The sequence below is a fragment of the Colletotrichum lupini genome, chromosome 4, assembly GCF_023278565.1.
Source record: "Colletotrichum lupini chromosome 4, complete sequence".
Taxonomy (NCBI): domain Eukaryota; kingdom Fungi; phylum Ascomycota; class Sordariomycetes; order Glomerellales; family Glomerellaceae; genus Colletotrichum; species Colletotrichum lupini.
In genome coordinates, this window is record NC_064677.1 from 4757809 (window position 1) to 4780726 (window position 22918).

Genomic DNA, 22918 nt, shown 5'->3' on the forward strand with positions numbered 1-22918 from the left:
AAAGCAGTTGAGGGAGCCTCAGCTGGTAGGGTTGGAGAAGGGGTTCGAGGGCTCATCTAATCCGTGTCGGACGGGGGCGTCTCCTGTCAATGTGCCTTGCCTCACTATGACTGACCAGCTCTAGCCATAACATTCTCAAAGTATCGTTTCAGAGATACGATCGTCTAGCTGGTTCTAGTTCGGGGGCTGCTTTGATATTGCCTTGAGTTGCGGCGCCTGACACTCATTTACTTCAATAAGGCGGTAATTAAGGAAAGCAGGGTTTAGAAGTCGTGTAAAAGGTAGCGAAACAGACGCATTGCATCTGTTTCTTGTTGATCCATTTCACCGGAGCTACTGTCTATGGGAAGATCGACAAGGTGCAAGATGAAGATAGCGCCAGACGAAGGGGTTTAAGGTGAAGTGTTCCTGTCCGGGAGGCCCGCTGCCCTCCGGCCGGGTGTGGGTCTACGAATATACGGGTGCGGACGCGGGGCCTCCGAGAGGCGCGGGATACACTTTGCAGAGGAGCTCGCCGATCCGTTATCCGCATTGCCCGACTTAACTTCTTCTATAGCACGGGCGAATCCTGCCCAGAGAATTTTGACTAGGTACGGGATGGTTTGGAGCTTGTTAGTTTGTGGCTCGTGGCCTTGTTTTGAGTCAATCGGCGTATCTGTTTGGTCTTTTGTTACTGTTTGGGCTGTCGACGTGGCGTTTCTCGTCATCAGCAAGTTGCATCGTAATGAATCTTCTCTCTCTAAATAACCCACTCTTTCAAGACTCGATAGTCACCAGGAAACTTGCGGTGCCATTTCAGCTCAGAAACTCCAGGTTTCTGGCCTCGAGATCGGACACGGCGAGATAATCGTGCCTTTATATTAGACTGGCTGAGAAATTAGAAGGGGATTGAGCGTGCCGGCCGGTTGCTTTTAGACGCATGTCGTCGTGACTACTACTATTGGCGATAGTGCTCGTGAGAAGCCCCCTGGCAATTATCCCACTCTGACTTTTCAGAGTAGACGTGAGAAGACCTTTTTGAAGATGAAGCTCCGATCCGCAACGATGACTTCAACTTTTACTTCCCGCTCATCAGTTGCAAGTATTCCGATGGATTTCTGGGCCTTGCGTACTGGAAGATGGTGTGATCTTCGAGAAATGAATGAGTTTCTCAAGGAAACGCGCCCGAGTTCTGTTGAGATCATGCATCTTCGGAAAGCCGCGTCTCAGCGATGGAGTTATGGACGGGTGATGTTGAAGTAAAGCCATGAAGAAATCGTTATACAACCTTACAGCGAAAATACGAGATAATGCATCCCTACGCGGTTGGATACCTTGTAAGGGAAAGTGCATAGGGGAGATGGAAGCCAGCAATCTTGTACCTTCCTAATGCATGTCTGCCAAGAATTAGCGACATGGTGCGATTACACCACATCCGCTTTTCTACCCGTAATAAAGGTTTCGCGAACCCTCAAACTTTGAAGACTGATAGACTTGATTCAACATCGTAGACAGCTTTCTGCTTCGGACTGCAAACCAAAGGGCAAAGATGAGAATCCTTCACCTGGCAGGTCTCCTGTCCATCGTGTCCGGCACCCTAGCCGCGACCTTCAAGTCCTGCACCGCCGCGCAAATCGTCACCCTCGAAGCGGCCATCGAGCGAGCTACCAACAAGTCGTTTGCGGCGATTGAGCACCTGGAGGATAACCCCAACGGTAGCGATGTCCAGACAACGTGGTACGGAAAGTTCGGCACCGACCGCTATAATCGCGTGTTGACGGCTTTCAAGGTACGTTTGGCGGGGCTTTTCAGTCTCATGGTACCTAGAGGGGGAGAGACGATGGATATATGAGTTAACAATCTTCAAAACAGAAATTCGCGCCTGATTTGGCCACTACGTTCTCATACGATTGCTCGTGTACCAGCACCGCTGTATACGCGACTATTGGCGGCACGTACGGCGACGTCAGAATTTGTAGTGTGTATTTCAACGAGGCGATGCTTCCGCCTGCTGGGCGGCATCGCAATCAGTGGGAGTGAGTTCATGTCTCGACCTTGAGGGCACCTATGTCTTCTCATGATCGTGAGTCAAAGGATTGTGCCTGACTGAGATTTTTATAGTACTATCATCCATGAGGCGACGCACTTTCGAGATGTGTTAGGAACAACGGACTATGGGTATGATGTCGACTACTGCAAGCAGTTTGCCCTCGAAGATCCCGAGAAGGCGGTGAAGAACGCAGAGTAAGTTACAAGACAACCCTTACTATAAGCAGAAGCAATTAACATCTTCCAGTAATCACGCCCGTTTTGCTGTTGAGGTGCCGCCTTGGGGTCCCTAATTGCATATGTCCGAGTCACCACCAGGCCTATCTATGTTCACTCTCACACACGCGCGACATATAACCCTCCCGCTCATCTCGATACCCTCTATAGCCAATAAATTTGTTTGATGCTATCACCGGCTCATGTAAAGTGTAGTGGGGAATGCCGGGTCGCTACCGAATTGCTGCGCGGAGTCTCGTGAAAAGTCCTCGCATCGCTATTCAAGAGTGTCATACATGCGTAGGAATTTCCATAGGTCCTCGGAAGGTCGGCTGGGCTTTCATTTATATATTTCTTTCTCTTCGCTGAGAGGGTAGAGGAGCAGCCGCGTGATTGGAATTGTTCTCTCATGGCTAGAGCTGAGAAATTCGACAAAGGTGGTTGACAAACAAGGTCTTCTACAGTCGCTTGAAATGCTGTTCTACACTAAATCACCTTACGCTAGATGGTAGGAAATTCCAAACGCTTCTGGAATCCAAGCTTGTCATCGCTGGTCGACAGCCTGGCATGGTTGGTGTGGTCCACGTATATGAGGAAGCCACGATCCGACCGTCAGCCGTGATAAAGGGGAAGACAGGTTCTTGAATGATCTAGTAGCTAACGAGGGTTCCCTGTTCGTGTACTTTGAGCTAGTCAATCAAACTGTTCGAAATGTAAGGGAACCTATTGATAAGCTAAGATTGATGCCGCAACCGCTGTTCCTAACATTCTGACATCGTTCTTGGACCGGATGTCCACTATATAATAGATACCTCGGGAACACCGGTATTCAGTGCCTTTGGCTTGATGGCCTCGTACTGGGTCTCGATAATAATAGGTAAAGAAGGAGGCCGTTTTGCAGTATTCGTCTTCTTACCTGCCTTTGCTATTGTGGTCTTGTTCCCCTTTCCCCTCCTCTTTCTCAATGATCTCGAGTGTGAGCTTACTCACATTGAGGCCACGTAGGGGCTAGATGTGTGGTGTGAACTAAGCTTGTATTCTCCATCTGTCTGTCCAGCTGTGTGTTTTGTGCCTTGCCTGTGGCTGCGGATGTGGCTAGCCGCAGCTCACATCAGTAAGATGCCGCTCAGATGGGGGGGGGGGGGGGGGGGGGGGTCAAGGTGTGTATGTAGGAGGTTGGATTGCTAGCTAGGATTGTTGTGGCACGAGGCCCATATGTACATCCCATCCGAGCCCCCTCGGAGCTTCCAAATTGGTCCAGTGGGTCTCACCCACTCACAACATCGAGGATCGCAATGGAACTTTGTCTCAAGTCATCCCCAGGCATCACTCTGTATATATTCAGTGTAGACTACATAAGAGATGACCACTTCTGGCCGAGATTTGCGTCCCGATTTCTCTTTACTGCTCTCAACGTCCGCCAAACAGAAGCTTTCTGGCCACTGAATTCGTTGTAAACAACGAAACGAAAAGCAGTGTCGAATCTGTAAAATCCCTCGAGAAGTCACACCCATGACAGAAACTGTTAACGTTGTGGCTCACTATAGATACCAGCGTTTTGGAACGGAGCATTCGCGGCATTAGTCGCGCGATTGCATGCCTTGAGAAGTAAAGAGACTCGTTTCATGGCGAAAGGATATTTTCCGTCGCAAGGTCCATAGTCATTCACAAGTACCACGCCTCAGATTAGACCTTCAAGCAGGATTCTCACCCTTCCGGATCAAGTACACGTCCAGCCTCGTGGTCAGTACCGTTTCCCGAGTTATACCGAGTTGCCTGTCGCATGATCCGGCCTCATAGAAGCTATCAACGGGGGAATCTCATAGCAAGATGATGCAACTCCACAAGGAAGCCCGCAACTGGCCTCTTCCAACCTTGCGCCTCCTTGTCGACCTTTGTGTCCCTCAGCAACATATCAGATTCTTCCAAGGTCCATTTCGGTCAGTACAGTATCGCCGAAAGGTCATTACTGCAGAATGATGTGAGCTCTCGTTAGCCTCGAAGAGAGCTCTTGTTCTTTCCTCGGTTTTAAGCTCTACGTCATGGTACTCTATCTCCAGTTAAGCCACATGAAGGGTTTCGGAAATCTTTCTTTAGGATCGCTAGAGACCCGTAGTGCGTACCCTTACTGTTGATGAAACCATAGCGGTTGATGACGGAGCGGCTCATGTATGACTTCAATAGCGGGTAAAAACGGGAGGTTGAAGGGAGAAAGCGATGTAAGAATTTTCACAGTCTGGAATCGGAGATTTAAAGTTTCGCCTTGAAGATACGAAGTCACCAGTGCATCAATCAAGCCACGAAGTCCGTTGAGGTTGATGATCTGGCGAATTGTGTCCGCCACAAAACTCAAATTATTGTGGTTACAATGGTATCAACCGGCCTCCATCATCGACAACCTCTCACCTTGAAAGTCACGAACCGTCTGGCTGTTTGGAAGCGAAGAACGATATATGTCCCGCAGATCCCTGTCCCGTCGAAATGCCTCTGACAGCCTTTCTCTACCATAGTCATGTTCCGCTCGGGATGCCTTGATCTGTCCTATGATGTAACATTCATATATGGTCCTTCAAAACTGAAGCTTTGCTTGTGGATAGGTAGCAAATGGAATCTTAGAGCCTTGGCGGCCTTGCTCCGCTAAGCACCGTCCTGGCAACTCCTTTGAAAAGGCTGAATCTGGGAAAGCAACCTTGTGGACTTCTCAACGAATTTTCTATTCCAAAGCTTGAACCTGCTTCTTTCCACCAATGTATATAAACTCATCTTCTGCCAGACTCTTCCCTCTTCCCTTGCTTCTTCTGTCAACTTCTCACATCTGTGATTTCATCAATCTTGTAGACCATATTTTACAACAAACTCTCAAGATGAAAAGTATCACCTTCCTGGCCGGCATCCTGCTGGTCTCCGTCGGCCCCTCCCTCATCAACGCTGATACCATTCGGGGTCCGCGTCCGACAACCACAGCCGTGGCCGAGGACTCCTCCCTCTCGAATCTCCCCCCTATGTTAATCCTCGAGATCATCAACATGGAGAAGAAGAGGAAGGGAAAGGGGAACAAGACCACGACCGCAGTAGTAAGCGAGAAGACCAACCCGGCAAAACGCCCCCCTTCTCTACCAATCATCATCGAGACACACCACGAGATCATCAAGCCAAAGACACCCAAGACCGCTGCTCTCAAGAGAGATGCTCCTCAGCCTACTGCCCCCCTTCAGGCGCGCGAGCAGCGAAGCGGTGAGGCGGATGAGAATGCCGAGTCCTCCTCCCTCTGCACGCATAATAAGTGCCCCAAGGAGATGGAGGTCACCCGCACCCTCGAGCCTAGACAGCAACAGGAGACGGACGACGCCGAGCCCTCCGCTGACGAGGATGACGCCGACTCCTACAGAGACTGTCCCAAGAGGCGCTCGCGCAAGGCCAAAATCGCGAGTATGGAGGCTACCAAGACCCTCGAGCCCAGACAGCTGGTCGTAGAGACTGCCGCCGCCGAGCCCTCTACCGGCGAAGACGTCGATTCCTACCTCTGTACACACGAAGACTGCCCTCATAAGTTTGCGCGTCTGGTGAAGCCACGGGCCGCGAAGCCCCTCGAGCCCAGGCAGCTGTACGTGCCGACTAGCACTGCCGAGCCTTCTGCGGACGAAGAGGAGGAGACGGAGGAGAAGGATGATGAGTACTACGCCATGCCGCCCCCTCGCACCCGTCGCTTGAGGTGCAAGGGCAGACACAGCAGAACCGCTTCCAGCACGGCGACTCCTACTTCTTCCACCACTTCATCGACCACCTCGTCTGCCACCTCGTCCAGCACCGGCACCGTTACTGTCACCGTGACGCCGACTGCCACCACCAGCTCGAGCTCCTCTTCTTCCACCAGCACTTCCTCATCCTCCTCCACTTCCACCAACGCACCCGATGGCGCTGTTACGCGCACCACCACGATCACCGTGACCGCGGACCCGACCTACACCCCGACTTACATCCTGAAGCCGTACCCGACGACCTTCCGCAAGGTCAGGGCTTAAACGCGATTCTGTTGGAGTGTCAAATATGGGTGTTCGTTTGTTTGGGTCCTAGGTGTAATGAAGCCTAGGTTAATGAGGAAACTTAGGGTGTATCCGGATGTTTGTTTACCAGCTTTCCAGCTGGCGCAGTCTATTCGGCCTTGAGTACGCTTAGTGAGATAGGTCATAGTGAAATCCAGTATCGTTTAGTGAGCTCGGGTGTTGTCCATACCGTGAGAATTTGGTGTGATCATGTATTATCTATTTTGATTGAAGATGCCCGTCTTTGCTTCCACATCATCAACCCCACGACCTTACGACCAAAGCTTCCGAATCAAATACTCAACCGCCTCAGCGCGGTACGTATCCGGCTGAACATGAACCAAGTCGGTAACGTTGACATCGAATCCCATAATCTCAGGGTTCTCAACATCATACCGCGGCCACTTCACGCCCGTCGCCCCAGCATTCGCATTCGGATCCCCCTTGGCGATAAACCCAACCCACATCCGCGACATAATCTCCGCCAGCGCCTTGAACGTCTCGGGCTTCCCCTCGAACGGATTCACCGCCACCGCCGTCTCGTACCCCAACCCGTCCGTGTTGTTAAACACAAACGCAACCTCCTGGAAGTGGTTCACGCCCTCCGCGGGCGTCATACCGTTGACGAGCACGTTGAAATTATACGAGTACACGCTCTGATTCCCCCTCGGTCCAGCCCAGTTGCGCGCAAAGAACCGCCGGGGACCATGCTGCGCGCGATCGCCCGCAAACGCATTCACGCGCTTCCACATGGCGCCGAAATTCGCCTGCGCGCCGCTCGGTCGGCCCTGCAGCGTCGCCGGCGTGCCGAGGCGCGGGATATCCGGGTACAGCGCCGAGAGCACCTCGATCGTGAGATTACCCGCCCCGCCGGAGCGGAGGTAGGCCTGCCATTGCGCCGTGGTGTTGACGCCCTTGACGCCAAACTGCGTGCCCTCGTCCGAGTTGGCGCCGATCAGCAGCGGCACGCGCGTGAACTTGCCCTCGTTGACGAGCTCGTGACGCGGCGCCTCGAGGAACTCGCCGTCGACGACGCCCGTGAAGGCCGGGTTCGTGGCCGTGGTGTTGAGCACGTCGCTCAAGGTCCAGGCCGGGACGCCACGAAGGCAGGAGAGCGTATCGGACGCTGCGGAGCAGTTTGTCTTATTGACGATGGTGTCGTAGTAATCCTGCCACGTGGCCGCAGACGAAGACGCCTCCAACTCGCCAAAGTCGGTCCCGAGACCGGTGCCGCTCTGCAGGATCGCGGCGCGATAGAGCCCTTCGTCCCGCCCCCCGTAGGCCAGCATCTGCGACGCCACGCTGCGGGAGCCGGCGCTCTCGCTCCACAAGGTAACGTGCGTCGGGTCGCCCCCGAACGCGGCGATATTCTCACGGACCCAGTGCAACGCCAGGCGCTGGTCGCGGAAGCCGAGGTTGCCCGCGCCCTCGGCCTTGATCTCGTCGCTCCACAAAAAGCCCCAGGCATGGAGGCGGTAGTTGATGCTAGCGGCGACAAAGGGGGAGCCCATGCGGACTCCCTGCTCGACGATGAAGGAGAGGTTGTAGCGCGGGTCGGCGCTGCCGCCGTTGGTGAGGCCGCCTCCGTGGATCCAGACCGCGACAGGGAGCTTTGCGTCCGCGGCGACGCCGTGAGGCCGGACGACGTTGATGGTCAGACAGTCTTCTGATACGTGGTTGCCGAGGACCCAGGTGTCGCTTCCGTAGCCGAAGCAGAGCGGGGAGTACTCCGTCGCGTTGCGCGTGCCGTCCCAGGAGGAGTTCAGGGGTTGCGGGACGCGGAAGCGGAGGTTGTCGACGGGGGGTTGGGCGTACGGCATGCCGAGGAAGAAGTCTTGGTCGTGGGGCTCGTTGTAGACGCCATAGTAGGAGCCGTTCTTGAGGTCGACGGTGGGGACGGTGCCGGTGGTGGTGTTTGCCGGGACGGCCTGTCTCGGTACCAGTGCGGACACCGTGGCGCAGGCCGTGGAGAGGGTGGCGAGCAGGTTGAGTCGGGTCATGTTGTCGTCGTCCGGGGGCTAAGCTGTGGTGGCCGACGATGTCTTGACGAGCATACGCTGCAGCTGTCGTCCCGTCAGGTCACCGAGGAGCAGGGCAGCTCTCGGCCATTATGTACTTGAGCCATGGACTGCGGGACCGGGAGAAGGTCGGACATTGGACCTCTGGGTTGTTCTCCATGCTGCGAGATGAAGTCCACCATGGCTAGACCCCTCGAGGATGATGATCCCGGCGTCATGCCACGAGACCAATGCCGGCCGGGGGTGGCAGGGAATGGCTCCAGGCTAGTGTAGTGGACTACGTCACTTTGTTAAGAGAAAGACGAAGTCCGAAGCGGTCGTTTACCGTGGTATTGAAGTTGTGAATGCCAAGGCCCGTGGTCGGTAAGGTCAAGAGGAAAAAAAATCAGTAGCTTATTTGTCGTTGATGGGTACAGAGTAACATGGCATGACAGGTCCGATCCAATGGGCTGGGTTGGCCTACCCCGCAGACGCAAACGCTCCGCAAGAATCGGCCCTACCCTGGCACTTGGGGAGCATTGTGGAGGGATTTGGGGTTGGGTGGTGTGGGGGAGAATTAGAGAAGTTTTGACAAGACTCGTGAGGAACGGTTCAGGATGTTGGGTGCGGTCAACTCCCGAGGGGACCATGGATACCAGACGAACGGGTTGCGATGCCGGGACGGTGTTTGGCTTTGTTTAACATTCGAGTTCCGAGTCGCCCATTTCCACATGCCGAACATGCAGAAGTCGCGTTGTGATGCTGTGTAATTCTACATTGAGGGAACACTCCGCTGGTGGCTCGATTCACTAGGCTAAAGTTCAGCAAAATCGATTCTGATGAGTAGTCTTGTCAGTGCTAGCTTGACTCCTCGAGTCAAGTCTATTAAGACCTTGAGCAAGTACTCGACTAAGGTATCTACCTAGGGTATGCATAGCCAGACCAGAGCCGCAGCATTTCTCCGCGTTTCTCCGCCTCCTCGTCGTGGAGAATCCGGCAGTCAAATTTGGCCCCCGACGTCCCGACAGATTGGCTCTAGTTGGCGACCAAAAGGGACAGTTGCTGACTTGGGGTTAATGGGCAACTTCTATTTCAACAACTGTTCATAGTAAATTGATCACTGGGTATTAGTCTTACTCTTCTAGAATGTAGACTAAGGAAAATAGAAAATCGTAATGGAAGAAACCAAACTTGGTCGGCTCGTCGGGTCGGCTAACTCCCCCATCCATAAACTCCGTACTGTGCCGTTGAGCGTCAAATCAACGCATTGACACCGTCCCCTATACACCGAGAAAAGCGGGACCCAGGCACTCACCGAACCAAAAAACCAACGACGTCATGCCGTCCGCTCCGAGACCACGGCCCCGAAAACTCGGCACCAGTGCTGACGACAAGGGGGTCCGAATCTCGAATCCTTCCGGCCACCATTCAACGTCCTCCCACTCCGACCCAGTCACAACGGAAAATCCTAATCTTCAACGTCCGGTAGACCCTTGAATTTCCAGGCCTCAGACCGATCTCGACTGTATTACAAATCTCAAATCCCGAGCCTCTGTAAATCTCTCATTCCTCACCTCTGAACCCCTCACTCACAACAATCACAGGACAAACCCTCACGCTCTCACCTCGTTCATCAACCACTCCCAGACGTCCACGCCTACCCATCCGCCCGCCGTCCGAACGCGGTTCCGCCAAAATGCCCCCAAAAACCCCCAAGCCAAACGGCACCTTCACCTACTGCGTCGGCTCCAACCCGCCCTTCACCCCCGAAGAATACGCAAGCGACCCGACCCGCCGCCAGCGCGCCCTCGACCACCTGGCCAAGAACGACCTCCACGCCGCCGCCGTCGTCACCTTCAACCTCCCCGAGCGCGACACCTACGTCTACCACGCCATGACGGCCGTCCGCCTCGCCGAGGTCCAGCGCGTCGTCAGCATGGGCGGCGTCAACGGGTTGCACGCGTGGTATCGCGACGAGGAGGGGAAGCCGGTATGTTTGAGCGGTCTCTGTTGTCGATTGTCTTTGATGCTCTGCGTGTTCCCTTACTTTCCCTACTTCGGGATATCAGCCTCCTCTGGTGTCAGCTCGGTCTTCTCGTACACACCCCCCCCCCCCCCCCCCCCCCCCCCCCCCCCCCCCCCCCCCCCCCCCCCCCCCCCCCCCCCCCCAACCCCCCCCCCCCCACCCCCCTCACGCCTCCCCCCCCCTCTTGCCTCCCCCCCCCTCCTCCCCCCCCCCCCCCCCCCCCCCCCCCCTTATCACGTCTCCGACAGGTCTCTCTCCTCTAACTCCCAACATCTTTATGTCACCAAATGCTCGGCCATCACTCCTTCTTACATTCATCTTAACCCTCACTCCCCAATAGTCTCTCTCAACCCCTCCCTTCTCCTTATCACCAGTCTCCATGAGCCTCCACCACCCACCCCCCCCCTCACCATCAGCCATCACCAACCCTCTCCTCCCACCTCACACAGAACATCAAAAGACTAACATCACCAGCTCGACCCCCCACCCCAAGCAGACATCCAATCCTACATCCAAATCTTCTCCCCAAAAACCTCGACCCCGCAAGCCCTAAAATCCCACCTCGCAAACGCCAAAAAGTCCTCCCTCCGCGCCCTCTCCGCCTCCCACCTCCTCGCCCACCGCTACATCCACCCGTCCCTCCCGCACCTCAACGCCATCCCCAAGTGCAAAAACCCAACCGCGTCCCTCCCCCCAAACCCCTCCCTCGACTTCTGGTCCTGGTCCGCCCTCTCCCTCCAATACCTCGGCCCCCTCCCCAACCTCCCCCTCCGATCCCACCACGCCCTCCCGATCCAAATGCACCACTTCGGCTGCGCCACGCCCTCCCACGAAGCCCTCTCCGTCCTCCGCCTCCTCGCCGGCCCCCGGCCCATAGCGGACATCGGTTCCGGAAACGGCTACTGGACGCACATGCTCCGCCTCTACGGCCTCACAGTCCACCCCGTCGACAACCTCCAGTCGGCGTGGCGCACGAACTGGGTCGCCGACACCATCCCCTCCGACGGCGTCTCGTTCCTCGAGTCCCGCGCGGGGGGGAGGGACATGGTGATGCTGCTGGTCTACCCCGTCGTGGGCGGCTCCGTGGCGGGCGGCGCGGAGGGGAGCTTCACGCGCGGGCTGGTGGAGGCCTACGAGGGCGACACCATCGCCGTCGTGGGCACGCAGAACGGGAACGGGTATACCGGCTTCCGGGGGATGACGATGGCGGAGTACATGGAGAGAGAACAGCCCGAGTGGGTGAGGGTCGTGCAGATCCCGCTGCCGAGTTTCGCGGGGAAAGACGAGGCGTTGTTTGTTTTTCAGAGGGGGGAGAGGGCGCCGCCTAGGGACGAGGCTTTGGGGAAAGAGGACGAGGGGGTCAAGGATGCGTAGACGTAGAAAGATGAGAGAGTACTCAACAGACAATTTGACATCTCATACCAACATCATTCACAGTAGACAGTAGAGAGACGGTAAACCGAAAGAAGTGATTCTTAACTACCAAAATTCTATAAGTCCCTTTCATTCCCATTGCCCTCCGAGATAAAAAACAGTCCAAATGAAAACACACCATCCACGAAGAAAATTCCTCATCATCCGACTTTGTGCCATCCGCACTTCCCAAAAATGCCCGCCGGGAAACAAGCATATCCTTACCAGCAAGTACGCTCTCCGACGCCTCTCAGAATCGGGAAAAGAACAAACAAGACGAGGAAAAAATCGAACCGTGGAAAAGGAAGAAAGCGGTAAGCGAAACCCCCTTCTACCTTGGGAAGAGAAAAAAAAAATGTACCGAGAAGTAGGAGAGAGGCAGTCGAAAAAGCGTCGCAGACTCCATTCCACTCCATCCGCCTTTCATACTCAGGAATGATCAACAGACTGACAAAAATCAACAGACTAATGCCTCGTGAGAAGAAAAAAAAAAGAGTAGAAAGCCTCCTCATGTCTTGTCGTAGGGGTCCAAGGCGTCTTAGCAAAGCCCGTATACTCTTCGCTGTGTCAAGGAACGGAAATTTTTTGCGTGACAAGATGCTTCTTTTTCTGACCAAAACAGCGTCCTCCCACCCCTTCAGGAAAAGTAAAAGGAAATCGGTCATCCATCGTAGAGAAGAAGAAAAGTTTTGTTTTTTGTCATCGTCAAGTCGTCAACCTAGGAAATCCATCTACCCTCTTTTGCAAGTAGGGTGTTACTTTTTACGTCATTTCCTGGTCCTAGCCTCTCTTTTATAAACTTGTCGTAGTGTCGGGCACGTTATGATACAAAATGGGCACCCTTTTTTTGTTGCGTGTAGCTGTGTGCGGTGTGCGATGTGCGATGTGTGTGTGGTCGTGAGACGTCGGTATTAACAATGCGCGAAAACGAGATTGAAAGGCACTGGAAACGTTTTGACGGGCGGGCATGGTGACTTTCGCTTTGATGATGCTGAATGTTGGGGTCCATGGCGAAAAAAAGAATGCGGTTATGTGCGTAGTGAGAAACCCACAATAGTAAACGTATAGTCGCGAGGTCGAGTAGATGAGTAAATGCTTTTTACGAGTCCAACATCGAAAGACGTTTACTCATCAGCCTCTCCCTTTCTCATTCTCTCGTTCCACTTCCGCTTGCCGACACGCGTCTCAAAGTGAGGAACGAGCGTCTTGACATCCTGCATGATGGATTCAATGGCAGTACGGGTCTTGTTGCGGTAGCAGTCCACTATAACTCATGTCAGCCCGATCTCTGTTTCGTACTCAACACGGAGAAACTTACGAGCTCTCTGGAGGAAGACTGTCCGTCCCGCAAAGACTCTGCTCTGCAGCCAGGCCATGCGGTATCCGAGGTCGTTGAGTCGGACCTCCTTGCCTCGGACACTCTTCCTCATGCGGGGAATGGCGACCTCGCCTTCGGTGTTCTCGCCAATCGGAACCTTGACCATGGACTTGCTGTTTCCACGGCCCCTGCGGGAGCTACGGCCCTCGGTGTCTTCAACACCATCGTCCTCCTCATCGGCATCCTCCTGGAAGAACTTGGTGCCGGTGGCAGACGGCGGCGGGCTCTGCATCTCGCGTGGGAAGTACGACCGCGGGAAGACGGAAGCGCCCTTGCGGAAGGAGTCGGGAATTTCCTTGGTATCGACACCGTCGAGCGTGACCCTAACACGCAGACGCGAACCGCGGACATTGTCCTCGACGAGAATGAACTTACGCTTCTTGGCCTCGGGGATGTTAGGGAACAAATCCTCGGGCTCGCCGTTGTCGCTGCGGCTGTGGCGACGGGCAGAAATGGCGCCGGCATGGGAGCTGCTGCCCATGTGCGGCATCGAGCCGGAGCTGGATGCCGGGTAGCCTCCGTGACCGCCGTAGCTTCCGGAAAAGACCTGCGACTGTCTGACGTCGCCGCCCGCCTGGCCAGCGGGGGCCTGGTGGTGGTGATGGTGTTCGTCCATGTATTCGCCATCGCCTATTTCAAGACAGCAAATGTCAGTCAACGTTACAATGAAGAAAGATTGGAAACTGGTTTCGGGAGGACGTATGCAGACGAGCGGAGTGTGGGAGGGGTAAACATGTTTGATCGACAACCCTGACAACACAAGCCAACGGCAACGCGAAACGCTCAAGACGACAAAGGGAGGATCGGGATGGGTTTGTTGCTTTTTTTTTCCCTCGAGGTACAAGAGTGGCATAAGAGTAGGTCTTTGGGACAGGCAGGACGATTTTCTCTTTTACGAGAAAAAAAGCCCCCTCTTTCATCCAAAGCCATGCTATTGGGACGCAGAAGGATTGGGGATGGAATGCCAAAAACGCTAAGCAATGCGACTTTTTGCCGATGTCTCTTCTAAGAGGCATCGCATCTTGTTGCCCGACAAACTCGGGTCAGGTGACTAACGACAGCAACAGCAGCAACTGCGTGCAGCGCAACTATGGTAATGTACAGATCTGTGCCGTAGAGAAAAGGAAATCCCTCTCGACCCGCGGCGAGCTTTGCTGTATCGTGGTGGCAAGTTGCTTTGATGCGGCCGAAAAAGCCCGGCGCTATACAACAGGAGGAGCGCAAGGAAAATGACAAAAAAGTGCAACGAACCCATTCCCGAGACGTCTGACCAACTAGCAGAGTAATAATGTAATAAAGGCACAGAGGTAAAAAATTTGTATGTGTTTGGTGGTGATGAAGCTCGTGTCCGCTCTAGGATCACGGCCGACAAGACTTGGTGATGATGAAAAGGGGGGAAAGGTATCACATAATCAACGATCTTTGGGGGTTGTGCCGGGCAGTGGTGTGTATGTGCGATGCAACGACAATCAACAACAAACAACGACTGGGCTCGCAAACGCTGCAGATGCGGAGGGCTTCTTTAATCACATCTGGTGAAACATACCGACTTCATCCCCTCCACCCGGAGCGTTGGTGTGCGGCATATGACCCATGTTCATTCCAGGCATCTTGGCTGATGCACCCGCGGGGCCCATGCCACCAGCACCTTGAGCCATCCCTGGCGGACTGGGGCCGCCCATGTGAGCAGGGTGAGGGCCGCCCTGAACCGATTTCCGGGTGTTCATCTTGGCCATTCGGCGCACTCTTCGGCTTCGGAGCCGGGGGTCTTGGTTGCTGTTGCGCCAGCTGTCCACGGCGCGCTGGATAAGACCTCTCTTGCCGCGCAGAGGAGGGTTCAGCTGAGCAAGAGCCCATCCGACCGTGTTGCACTCGGTCTCGTATACTTGGCGGTTGCCTCGGTATTGGTCCTTGGGGCAACAGGCTCTGGGGTAAACGCAGTTCTCCGTCTTGAATTCGGCCGAGAGCTCGTCCGTGTTGACCGACTCAACATCGCAGCGGATGGTGTACTCCATCTTGACACGGTCGCGAGAGTACTCAAACGCGATCCATTGAACACCGTTCTGGTCTTGCCTTACAACCAAAGGCGTAGTGGCGGGAATGGGTCCAGGCGCCGCATTGGGATTGACACCGCCAGGAGTCGATCCTGTGGGGGTGTTGAGAGCAGCGCCGTTCTGAGGGTGCTGCTGGTGTTGCATGGGAGTCGTCTGAGGCTTCTGGAGCTGCAGCGGCACCTGGGGCTCCGTCTTCATCTGGCCGCGGGGGCTGTTGGTCATCTGAGCCTGGTGTTGTTGCGCCTGGTGCTGGGGCATGTGTTGCTGCTGCTGCTGGGACTGCGCAGACATCATCATGTTGGGCTGCGAAGACATGGACTGGTGGGTCTGGGCCTGGTGTTGCGCGTAGGGAGACTGTTGGGGTTGCGCCTGCATCGACGGGTAGTGGGCTTGCGGCGTCTGGTAGTACATGTGCTGCTGGAGAGGTTGAGACGGCGGCTGGCCGTAGATGCTTCTGTGCTGGTCATGTTGGGAAGGCGAGGCTACCGACGCGGGCGAGTTCGACTGCGGTGTGTGGTAGGACATGGGAGGGTAAGGTGGTCTCGGCATTTGAGCGGCGGCCATCATGTCGGATTGGTCTGCTATCCAGTGGTCAACGGTTATGAACTTTTGAAGCTGTCTCGAGAGAGCAAGTTGTCGCGCGAGAAGAGAAAAGGCAGCAAAAGACGCGTCTTTTTCTCAGTGTCTGGCGCGTCTTTTGCGCGCGTCTCTCTTGTGGCAGGCGCAGACACATATACACACACGCAGAGCAAGGTAAGGATAGCAAAGGAAAGAAGGAAAACTCACCAGCGGATGTGTATCCGCTTGTCGCGCCTGGGGTGCTGTAGGGACTCGGATGCGCGTAGTAGGGAAGGCCGTCCTGGGAGTGCTGCTGCTGGGCTTTGGAGGGCTGGCTCTGCTGCTGCTGGTAGGCGGGAGCAATTGGGTGTCCGGCGGAGGCGTAGGAGGGATGCTGCTGCGACTGGGCCTGGGGATGATGCTGTTGATGAACAACGCTCGAGGGTCGAGGATGTTGCTGGTGCTGCTGCAGATGTTGCTGCTGCTGCTGTGTAGGTGCGTGACCCTGGGGCTGATGGTGGGGGTGATGCTGCATAGAGAAAAGACCCATTAGTCCCTCGTCCAAGAAACGCTTCGACGTATTAAGTTGACTGGTGACAAGCAAGAAGGAGGAAAAAACAAAGTGAGGCAAGGCAAGGCGCGGCGCGTCTGTATTTTTATTTTTTGCACCTTGACACTGTCAGGGGACTGGGGGCATCCAGGTGCAGGCAGGTGCGTGTGGTGAGAAGTGGTTCCTTGCTGCCCCTGGGAGTCCTGGGAGTCGACGAGGATCACGCGGGTGAGGCGTGCTAGACCCAGTTCGGGACCCCTTTCTGATAAAAGAAAATGTGGATATTCTTTTGGGGAAAAGAAGAGGAGCAAGGCAAGGCAGGCAAGGTACGAATAGACAAGCAGCAGGATGGACGGATGGATGGATGGGCTCCAGACCAGATGCAAGGTCGCCGTACTACGGCGCCGCCAGATCGGAGAAGCGAGGGCAGGGGATAGACACACACACACATACACTAACATACACACCACAGAGAGTGCGAGTGAGCTGCCAGTGGAATTGTGTACAAGCTGGGTAAGGATGATCTGGGAACAAGATGGGAGGGGCGGATTTTTTTGGTTTACCCCTGAATAACTACCCAAGCAAAGTAGCGAGCTTCGGGTAAAGAGTGAGAATGGGCAGGTACTGCGACGAGGATACTCGGAAGCGGAACCCGAGTGGTTTCGAGAATGCGATGGCCTGGCTCTGGCAGATTTGCGCGACTGGGGCAGAGAGACGAAAAGATGAAGGATGGAGGATGAGTGGGAGAGGTATACGGAAAAGCGGTACGAGTAGGTGAAAAAAGAGTAGTGGTGTAGAGTGTAGATGAAGTACTCGAAAGAGTAACGAGAGGGTTCTTCTCCTTCGACTTAGACTGCGGTCCTGGTTCCTACTGCGGGTTCTTCCCAAGCTTGGTTTGGAGACGCGACAGGAAGGCCAGAAGGCAGAAAGAGACGATGGATGGTGCAATGAGATGACAAGGGAGTATGAAGGACGGAGGAGAGATGGCGATCGGAGCGAGGGTGCAGCAGGAATATGGGCAGCCGAGGGGATTGGGCGAGTGAGGGTACAAGAGAGGAACAGGGTAGCTATTTGAACATTGGAGCAGGGTAGGATCCAAAGTGGGTAATTATGATGGGGAGTGATATGTCTGGGAATCGGGGAGGATGGGATGGGCAGCAAAGGAAGAGGCAGAGGACGAGACAGGAGGCGTCCGTCTTGGTACGAGAGCTGTTTTCTTTTCCTCTCTCTCACTCGCGCAGAGTGAGTATGAGAGAGAGAAAGAGAGAAATCCTCTTCACTCTACCGTCTCACACCTCGCACTTGCTGCTCCCGCTCTCACTTGTGAGGCAGCAGCAATGTGAAGAGAAGAGAGAATAGAGGATCCAGGACCAGACAGACAGGCAGGCGTACACACGATCAGCCAGCCAGCCCGCAGCAGCCCAACCGGGGGTGAAAGCAAAAATGGGAACGCAATAGCCAGAGCCAGACCAAAAGCAGACGATACAGGAAAGCAGAGTGTCAGGGGGGGCGCAGACGCGGTGGAGCTTGATACGGCACCGGTGCGGCTTCTTGTTCGGGGTAGAGAGAAAGTGCAATGTAAGGTAATACAAGGGGGGCGATATAATGGCACGGTACCTCGAGACCTTGGACCCGATGCGAGGTTACGGCACGACGAAAGTCGAGATATCGACGGAGATGGCGATGTCGACGGCAATGCCCTTGTAAGCGCGCTACCAAAGCCGTGGGGCAAATTGGAGGCGAGACGACGAGGGCATACCATAGTATGCGCTTGTACACACACCTCTAGCCAGGCCCAGGGTCGGGAGGATATATCCGTGTATATCTCGACGTCAGAGAAGAGATGTGTGTAGGTGTATGTAATAGGGAATGCGGTTGAAGGAAAGACAGAGCCAGAACATACTCAACAAATGATATGCGCCACCCAAGCAACGACGTGCGAAAGTGTGTGAGAGGTAAGGTGAAGAAGCAGGAGGCAGAATACAATAAAGCAAGAAAGCAGGCAATAGCAGCAGCAATAGACAGCAAATGCAAAACAGAGCAATAAAAGATTGTCAGGGTTTTGAACGTACGTGCGCGCGCGTGTGAATTCGCCTTCGGGTCTTTGCTACTCGGCAACTTGTGCAGGAAAGGACAAGAGGCAAAGTCGTTTACTAGTAACGGCGGCGGCGTCGTCGGCGGCGGGAGGTAGAGAGGTAGGCAGAGAGAAAGAAGAGAGAGATAAAAGTGCACCAATGAGTGAAATCTTTTCGGTTTGGGCGTACGCAAGTAGTAGTCCCATACAAGAGAGAGCAAGACTGAGAGAGAGAGAGAGAGAGCTTCTCGATGCTTTTCTTGCTGCGACTTGCAGAGAGGTCCCAGAGCAAGAGCAGAAGCTGCGCGTGGGAGGACGGACAGGGGATAATAACGACCGGGGAGGGCGTGGGTGTTGGGAGGAGAAGGAGGATTGGCGGTGGTGGTGGTGGGCATGGACGAGTGCAAGGAAGATGAGGAAAGGACGCAGAAGACGTGAAGATGGGACAAGAGGGGCTGGTGTCGTTGTGAGAGAGAGAAAAAAAAGGCAAGGTAGGGGCGTGAGGGTATCATGGTGAGCCTTACTTTGCGACTGCCTCCTCTCTCTCTCTCTGTCTCCAAGTTCCAACGTGCGTGGAAAAGAGCCGGGAGAGAGGAGAGAGAGTCAGAGACAAGGTGAAGGCGAGGTGTACATGACCTTACGCAGTCAGGTAGGTAGGTACTGGGTAGTGTTGGAGAGGAAGGAAAGGGGGCGTGTGCGCAGTACGGCAGACAGGCGGGATTTGCTCTGGGTGTGTGGTGTTGGTGTTGGTGTGTGAAGGTGTGGTACGTACTGGGAAAAGAATAAGAAGGAAAAAAAAAAGAAAAGAGGAATAAAAAGGTGCAGGTGGGGTGTAGGTGGTGTGGGAATAGATAGAGGGGCGTGCGAGTGCTGAATAGGGTGTGTGGGACAGCGCATGGAAGAAACGTGACAGGGGTCTCTTGCATTGTAGATTAAATGGCCAATGGCGGCACGCGCTTGGAGGGCCGAGCAGGGTCAACTACCCAATCAGGCATCTCTCATCCGGGGCTAGCCAGCAGACCAGCATACTACCGGGATGCCGCCGCGGGCCCCCAATCTTGCTTTCTCTCTCTCACTCTCTCTCAAGTCTCTCTTCTCGTGTGTACCGCAGTACTTTCTCTCTCTCTCTTGTGTGATGATTTTTCACTCATCTCTCATCTCTTTCTCAGAGGACCATAGTCTCTCATCCACTAGGGCGACAGACCGCAACTGTGGAAAAACACGACTCCAGAAGCATGGCGTCTGCAACTTTGCTTGCCTGGCCCCCCTGGTCGTACCTTTTTTCCAGCCACCGACCCCCAAAAAAGAGGCTTCCCACTTTCAATTCCCGGGTTCCCTCCTCACCCTGTCCTCACCCCCGGTCCTGGCAACATCTTGCACTTGTTTGGCGCAAGGCGGTGTGGGAACCCATGAGGCGGAGACAGTCTGTGTGTGAGAGAAAGAGAGACGAGGGAAGAGAAGTAGGTAACTAAGTACTCTCTGTAACGGCCCTGGGAAAATGTGCCTGCGGAGACCCGGCTTGTGTGGGAGCCCTGGCACAGCACTCACTCCCGCGCTGTCGTTGGCATGTTCCCCCCGCGTTTGCTGCTTGACCGTTCCTGGCCTCCTGATCCGGCTTCCAATGCCTGCTGCTGCTAATGCGCTGCTGGCATCTAGAATGGAGTGAGGTGGTGGGCATATGGGCATGGCACTCGCACTGGCACTTGAGACCTTGCCGCTGGCCCATGTATCACCCACGTCCCAGGCACAACCAGGAACCCGGAGCTCTGCTTGCCCAGCACTGCGGGAGCGCCGTACTCAGTACTCGCTGCAACAGGCGCCTGACAAGCCTGCTCCGAGGTCATCGATACGTTCGTTTCGTCCCCCAAAACCAGCTCAGAGAAGATGATGGGGGACGCGTTCTGGCTGTCTTCACCCTCGTCGTTCAACGTTGGTTTGGACTCTCCACAACTAGCGGCAGCACAAGTCACCCTCGCCGCCCTTGCCCCCTGGTGGGAACAATGGCAAACGATTGTACTGTGGTCTGCAGGCCTTTTGCCCATCTTCTCCTCCTTGCCGGCGCGCGGGTCGAAACAAGAACAACCGGCCATGACAGACGTTGCCTCTCTTGCCAATCATCCACCAGATTCCCGATTTCCGCCCCCTATCAATGCGCAATCGATGGGGAGAGTGAACTCAGAACTCGCGCAGATGTTCCCTCCAACAGCAGCCGATTCCGAATCATTCTGGCAAACGAACAGAGTGATGAATGCATCGGCTAGGTCAGCACCGACCCCCCATCCCCCCCCTCCCAATTGCTCAGCCACCCGTCATTGGGGAAAGCTGATGGCAGCCCCCACCAAGAACGTGTGTCGCAGAGCAAAAGAGAGAGAGAGGGAGATAGAGGATGAGTGCACCCCACCCGGACGCCTCCAGATCTCCACAATCGTCACCTCATCTTCATCTTGCTTTTGCCAGGGAAAGGCCCGTCAGAGCAGTACACCACTACGAATACCTCGACTCGAGTGTGGTTGCCGTACATCCACAGACAGAGCTCATCACCTAGAATGAGCTCTTCCTTCAGCCGATTTCTTTCGGCTAGCTTGTGGAATCTCTTTTCTTTTTCTCCTCGCTCTGACGTGTACATTATGACAAGAAGGAGCTCGTGACACTCCCGTCTTCAAAGTCCACGTGAGTGGGTCGGTAGGTAGTCGGGAAAACGGGCCCAAGGAAGGGGACAGTAACGAGGGGGAGGCGCACAAAGTACACGCTTTCTTTCGCGCGCGTCCCATGGCGTAGCTCAACCTCACTAAGGCTTAAAAAGCTGAAAGGTCGGTACCCGTTGTGCTCGAGACAACACTAGGCATCTAGACAGGCCCGGGAAGCCGTTGGCCGCCGTTTTGCCCTGCGTGGTGTCCCTCATTTCCAACGAACCAGCCACCTCTTGGCTTGGTGCCTGCGCCATCGAGTCTCGCCTTGTCACCACCACCTCCATTCAGCGTGAGAGGGAAGACGACGAACAACATGAGGAAACATACTGATACAGACAGACAAGGCAAATCCAAAAGTCAGCAACAAGAGGAATGTCGCGATTGCTGCGGCTCGCAAGGGGTGCGCGCCAGAGAGGCAACAGGCTGCACCTCCGCGTGAGACCCCGGTCAACGGCGCGCGAAGACTCGACCGTACTCCGTAGAGGGCAGAACCACGAACGTGTCTCTGGGAGCTTTCCCAAGGTCTCCAATGTTCACCCAGCCTCCCGGAGCTTGAACCAGGTTGGGTAGCACTCACCCTGCCCTGCCCTGCCCAACCCCGGCTGGTTTGGTCTGGCTGCCCACGCCTGTCCCCTCACCCTCTCTCCAACTTTCCTCTCCCCCAACTTCGACGAGCGAAAATGAAAATTCAAGATAAAATAAAATTAAAGTGGTGCAAAAGGGAATAGCGTCGTAGTACACTGGTCGGGAGGTCCCACTCATGCAAATGGAGCTTGCGACGGCCCCGGTCATTGGTGAAACAGGAGCCACCCTGCCAATCTCACAGACTTTTTGGATTCCTGACCTGGTCAAGCTTGCGACAGCGTTGCCATCTTCTGGAAGCCACGGGAATCCCAGGAAACTCATCTTGCCGACGCCAACTGTGCGCGTAGCTCAAACCCTATCCATGTTTGACCTCTTCTGCAACTCCCGCTTGAGAGCTTCAGTCGAGGTCCGTGGGGACCGCCTGTCACGACTCGCCGTCCAAGCATGTAGCCGAGTGACGAGTCTTCCGGCAGCTAGGGCCAGCAAGCGTTCAAGCTGAGGCAGACACCCTTATGCGCGACCAACGAACTTGAGTAATTGAAATGGGGACAAGGGGGAAAGCACAGGAGAACGACTTCTTTCGGTAACATGACAACCAAACGGAAAGGTTTGTAGAATAATGGAAAAGGCGTGACTTACGTGATCAGGCTCCTGCTTGTAGCCACCCGAGGGCTGCCTGTTCTGCGCCATGGCTCTGACAGTCATGAGTTGATATTGATGTTTCTGTGCGTCTTGGTTAGCCATCTGTCATCTGTAGCTAATGAACCTTGAACCAGGCTCTTCCAGGCCTCCCTGGAATCAGAACAGACTCCAATTCATCCCAACGGGGATGTTCGATGTCCCTTACCAGCCAGGCTGGCATGAGGTGAGATCGCCGAGAGATGGCCCATCCTGATGCCCAACCTTCGCTGAATTCCCCGCACCTCTTGGCGCAAGGTTTTTCCATCAAGTCATCACGGCTGATGGACGCGTGGGCTAGGAAACAGGAATATCCGTGGCAAGAAAGGGAGGTTGGCCAGCGCTTTGCTGGCAAGAAATCGACTGGGAGATGCCTGTTGGTCGCGTGCGTACTCACTTTTTTTTGTGCTTAGGTAGGCTGGTCTAAATGTCGCGATCGCTGCGTTCCGTGTACTTCAGTTCGTTGCTGGTGCGGGCGTAAGTTGAGCAAAGATTGAACCCGTGATCTTGGGCAGGTGTGTCCGAGGTTGGCGACGTTGTGAAACAAAGATATCCCAGCTTGCTGCAAATCGACTCAAGTCAGCATCTTAAGTGTTTTGTTTTCCCAACTTTGATCGGAGCAAATTCA

At 54.9% G+C, this 22918-nt stretch overlaps 10 protein-coding genes across 10 annotated transcripts; 5 read left to right on the top strand and 5 right to left on the bottom strand.

Annotated features, from left to right (window-relative positions):
* Positions 1–1528: 1528 nt before the first annotated feature.
* On the top strand, positions 1529–2321 carry CLUP02_08522 (neutral protease; the record flags this gene model as incomplete). The annotated part of the gene is made up of 4 exons (XM_049287511.1): positions 1529–1768; positions 1852–2015; positions 2101–2223; positions 2276–2321. 4 exons carry the CDS (start codon positions 1529–1531, stop codon positions 2319–2321), a joined length of 573 nt encoding a protein of 190 aa, XP_049144654.1.
* A 720-nt stretch (positions 2322–3041) lies between these two features.
* On the bottom strand, positions 3042–3571 carry CLUP02_08523 (uncharacterized protein; the record flags this gene model as incomplete). The annotated part of the gene is made up of 2 exons (XM_049287512.1): positions 3042–3204; positions 3516–3571. The coding sequence occupies 2 exons, from the start codon at positions 3569–3571 to the stop codon at positions 3042–3044; spliced, it is 219 nt and encodes a 72-aa protein (XP_049144655.1).
* Positions 3572–5108: 1537 nt separating this feature from the next.
* On the top strand, positions 5109–6266 carry CLUP02_08524 (uncharacterized protein; the record flags this gene model as incomplete). The annotated part of the gene is made up of 1 exon (XM_049287513.1): positions 5109–6266. The coding sequence occupies one exon, from the start codon at positions 5109–5111 to the stop codon at positions 6264–6266; it is 1158 nt and encodes a 385-aa protein (XP_049144656.1).
* Positions 6267–6559: 293 nt separating this feature from the next.
* CLUP02_08525 (carboxylesterase) lies at positions 6560–8824 on the bottom strand (the record flags this gene model as incomplete). Its single annotated transcript, XM_049287514.1, has 3 exons — positions 6560–8305; positions 8404–8569; positions 8769–8824. The coding sequence occupies 3 exons, from the start codon at positions 8822–8824 to the stop codon at positions 6560–6562; spliced, it is 1968 nt and encodes a 655-aa protein (XP_049144657.1).
* Positions 8825–9622: 798 nt separating this feature from the next.
* CLUP02_08526 (uncharacterized protein) lies at positions 9623–11684 on the top strand (the record flags this gene model as incomplete). Its single annotated transcript, XM_049287515.1, has 3 exons — positions 9623–9764; positions 9889–10274; positions 10785–11684. The coding sequence occupies 3 exons, from the start codon at positions 9623–9625 to the stop codon at positions 11682–11684; spliced, it is 1428 nt and encodes a 475-aa protein (XP_049144658.1).
* Positions 11685–11944: 260 nt separating this feature from the next.
* Positions 11945–12388, bottom strand: CLUP02_08527 (uncharacterized protein; the record flags this gene model as incomplete). The annotated part of the gene is made up of 1 exon (XM_049287516.1): positions 11945–12388. One exon carries the CDS (start codon positions 12386–12388, stop codon positions 11945–11947), a length of 444 nt encoding a protein of 147 aa, XP_049144659.1.
* A 459-nt stretch (positions 12389–12847) lies between these two features.
* CLUP02_08528 (uncharacterized protein) lies at positions 12848–15722 on the bottom strand (the record flags this gene model as incomplete). The annotated part of the gene is made up of 3 exons (XM_049287517.1): positions 12848–12987; positions 13042–13731; positions 14648–15722. The coding sequence occupies 3 exons, from the start codon at positions 15720–15722 to the stop codon at positions 12848–12850; spliced, it is 1905 nt and encodes a 634-aa protein (XP_049144660.1).
* Positions 15723–18048: 2326 nt separating this feature from the next.
* Positions 18049–18732, bottom strand: CLUP02_08529 (uncharacterized protein; the record flags this gene model as incomplete). Its single annotated transcript, XM_049287518.1, has 1 exon — positions 18049–18732. One exon carries the CDS (start codon positions 18730–18732, stop codon positions 18049–18051), a length of 684 nt encoding a protein of 227 aa, XP_049144661.1.
* Positions 18733–19273: 541 nt separating this feature from the next.
* Positions 19274–21711, top strand: CLUP02_08530 (uncharacterized protein; the record flags this gene model as incomplete). The annotated part of the gene is made up of 11 exons (XM_049287519.1): positions 19274–19467; positions 19532–19764; positions 19879–19999; positions 20082–20130; positions 20177–20598; positions 20640–20683; positions 20753–20841; positions 20973–21007; positions 21180–21316; positions 21367–21473; positions 21598–21711. 11 exons carry the CDS (start codon positions 19274–19276, stop codon positions 21709–21711), a joined length of 1545 nt encoding a protein of 514 aa, XP_049144662.1.
* A 76-nt stretch (positions 21712–21787) lies between these two features.
* On the top strand, positions 21788–22089 carry CLUP02_08531 (uncharacterized protein; the record flags this gene model as incomplete). The annotated part of the gene is made up of 2 exons (XM_049287520.1): positions 21788–22018; positions 22063–22089. The coding sequence occupies 2 exons, from the start codon at positions 21788–21790 to the stop codon at positions 22087–22089; spliced, it is 258 nt and encodes an 85-aa protein (XP_049144663.1).
* Positions 22090–22918: the final 829 nt, after the last annotated feature.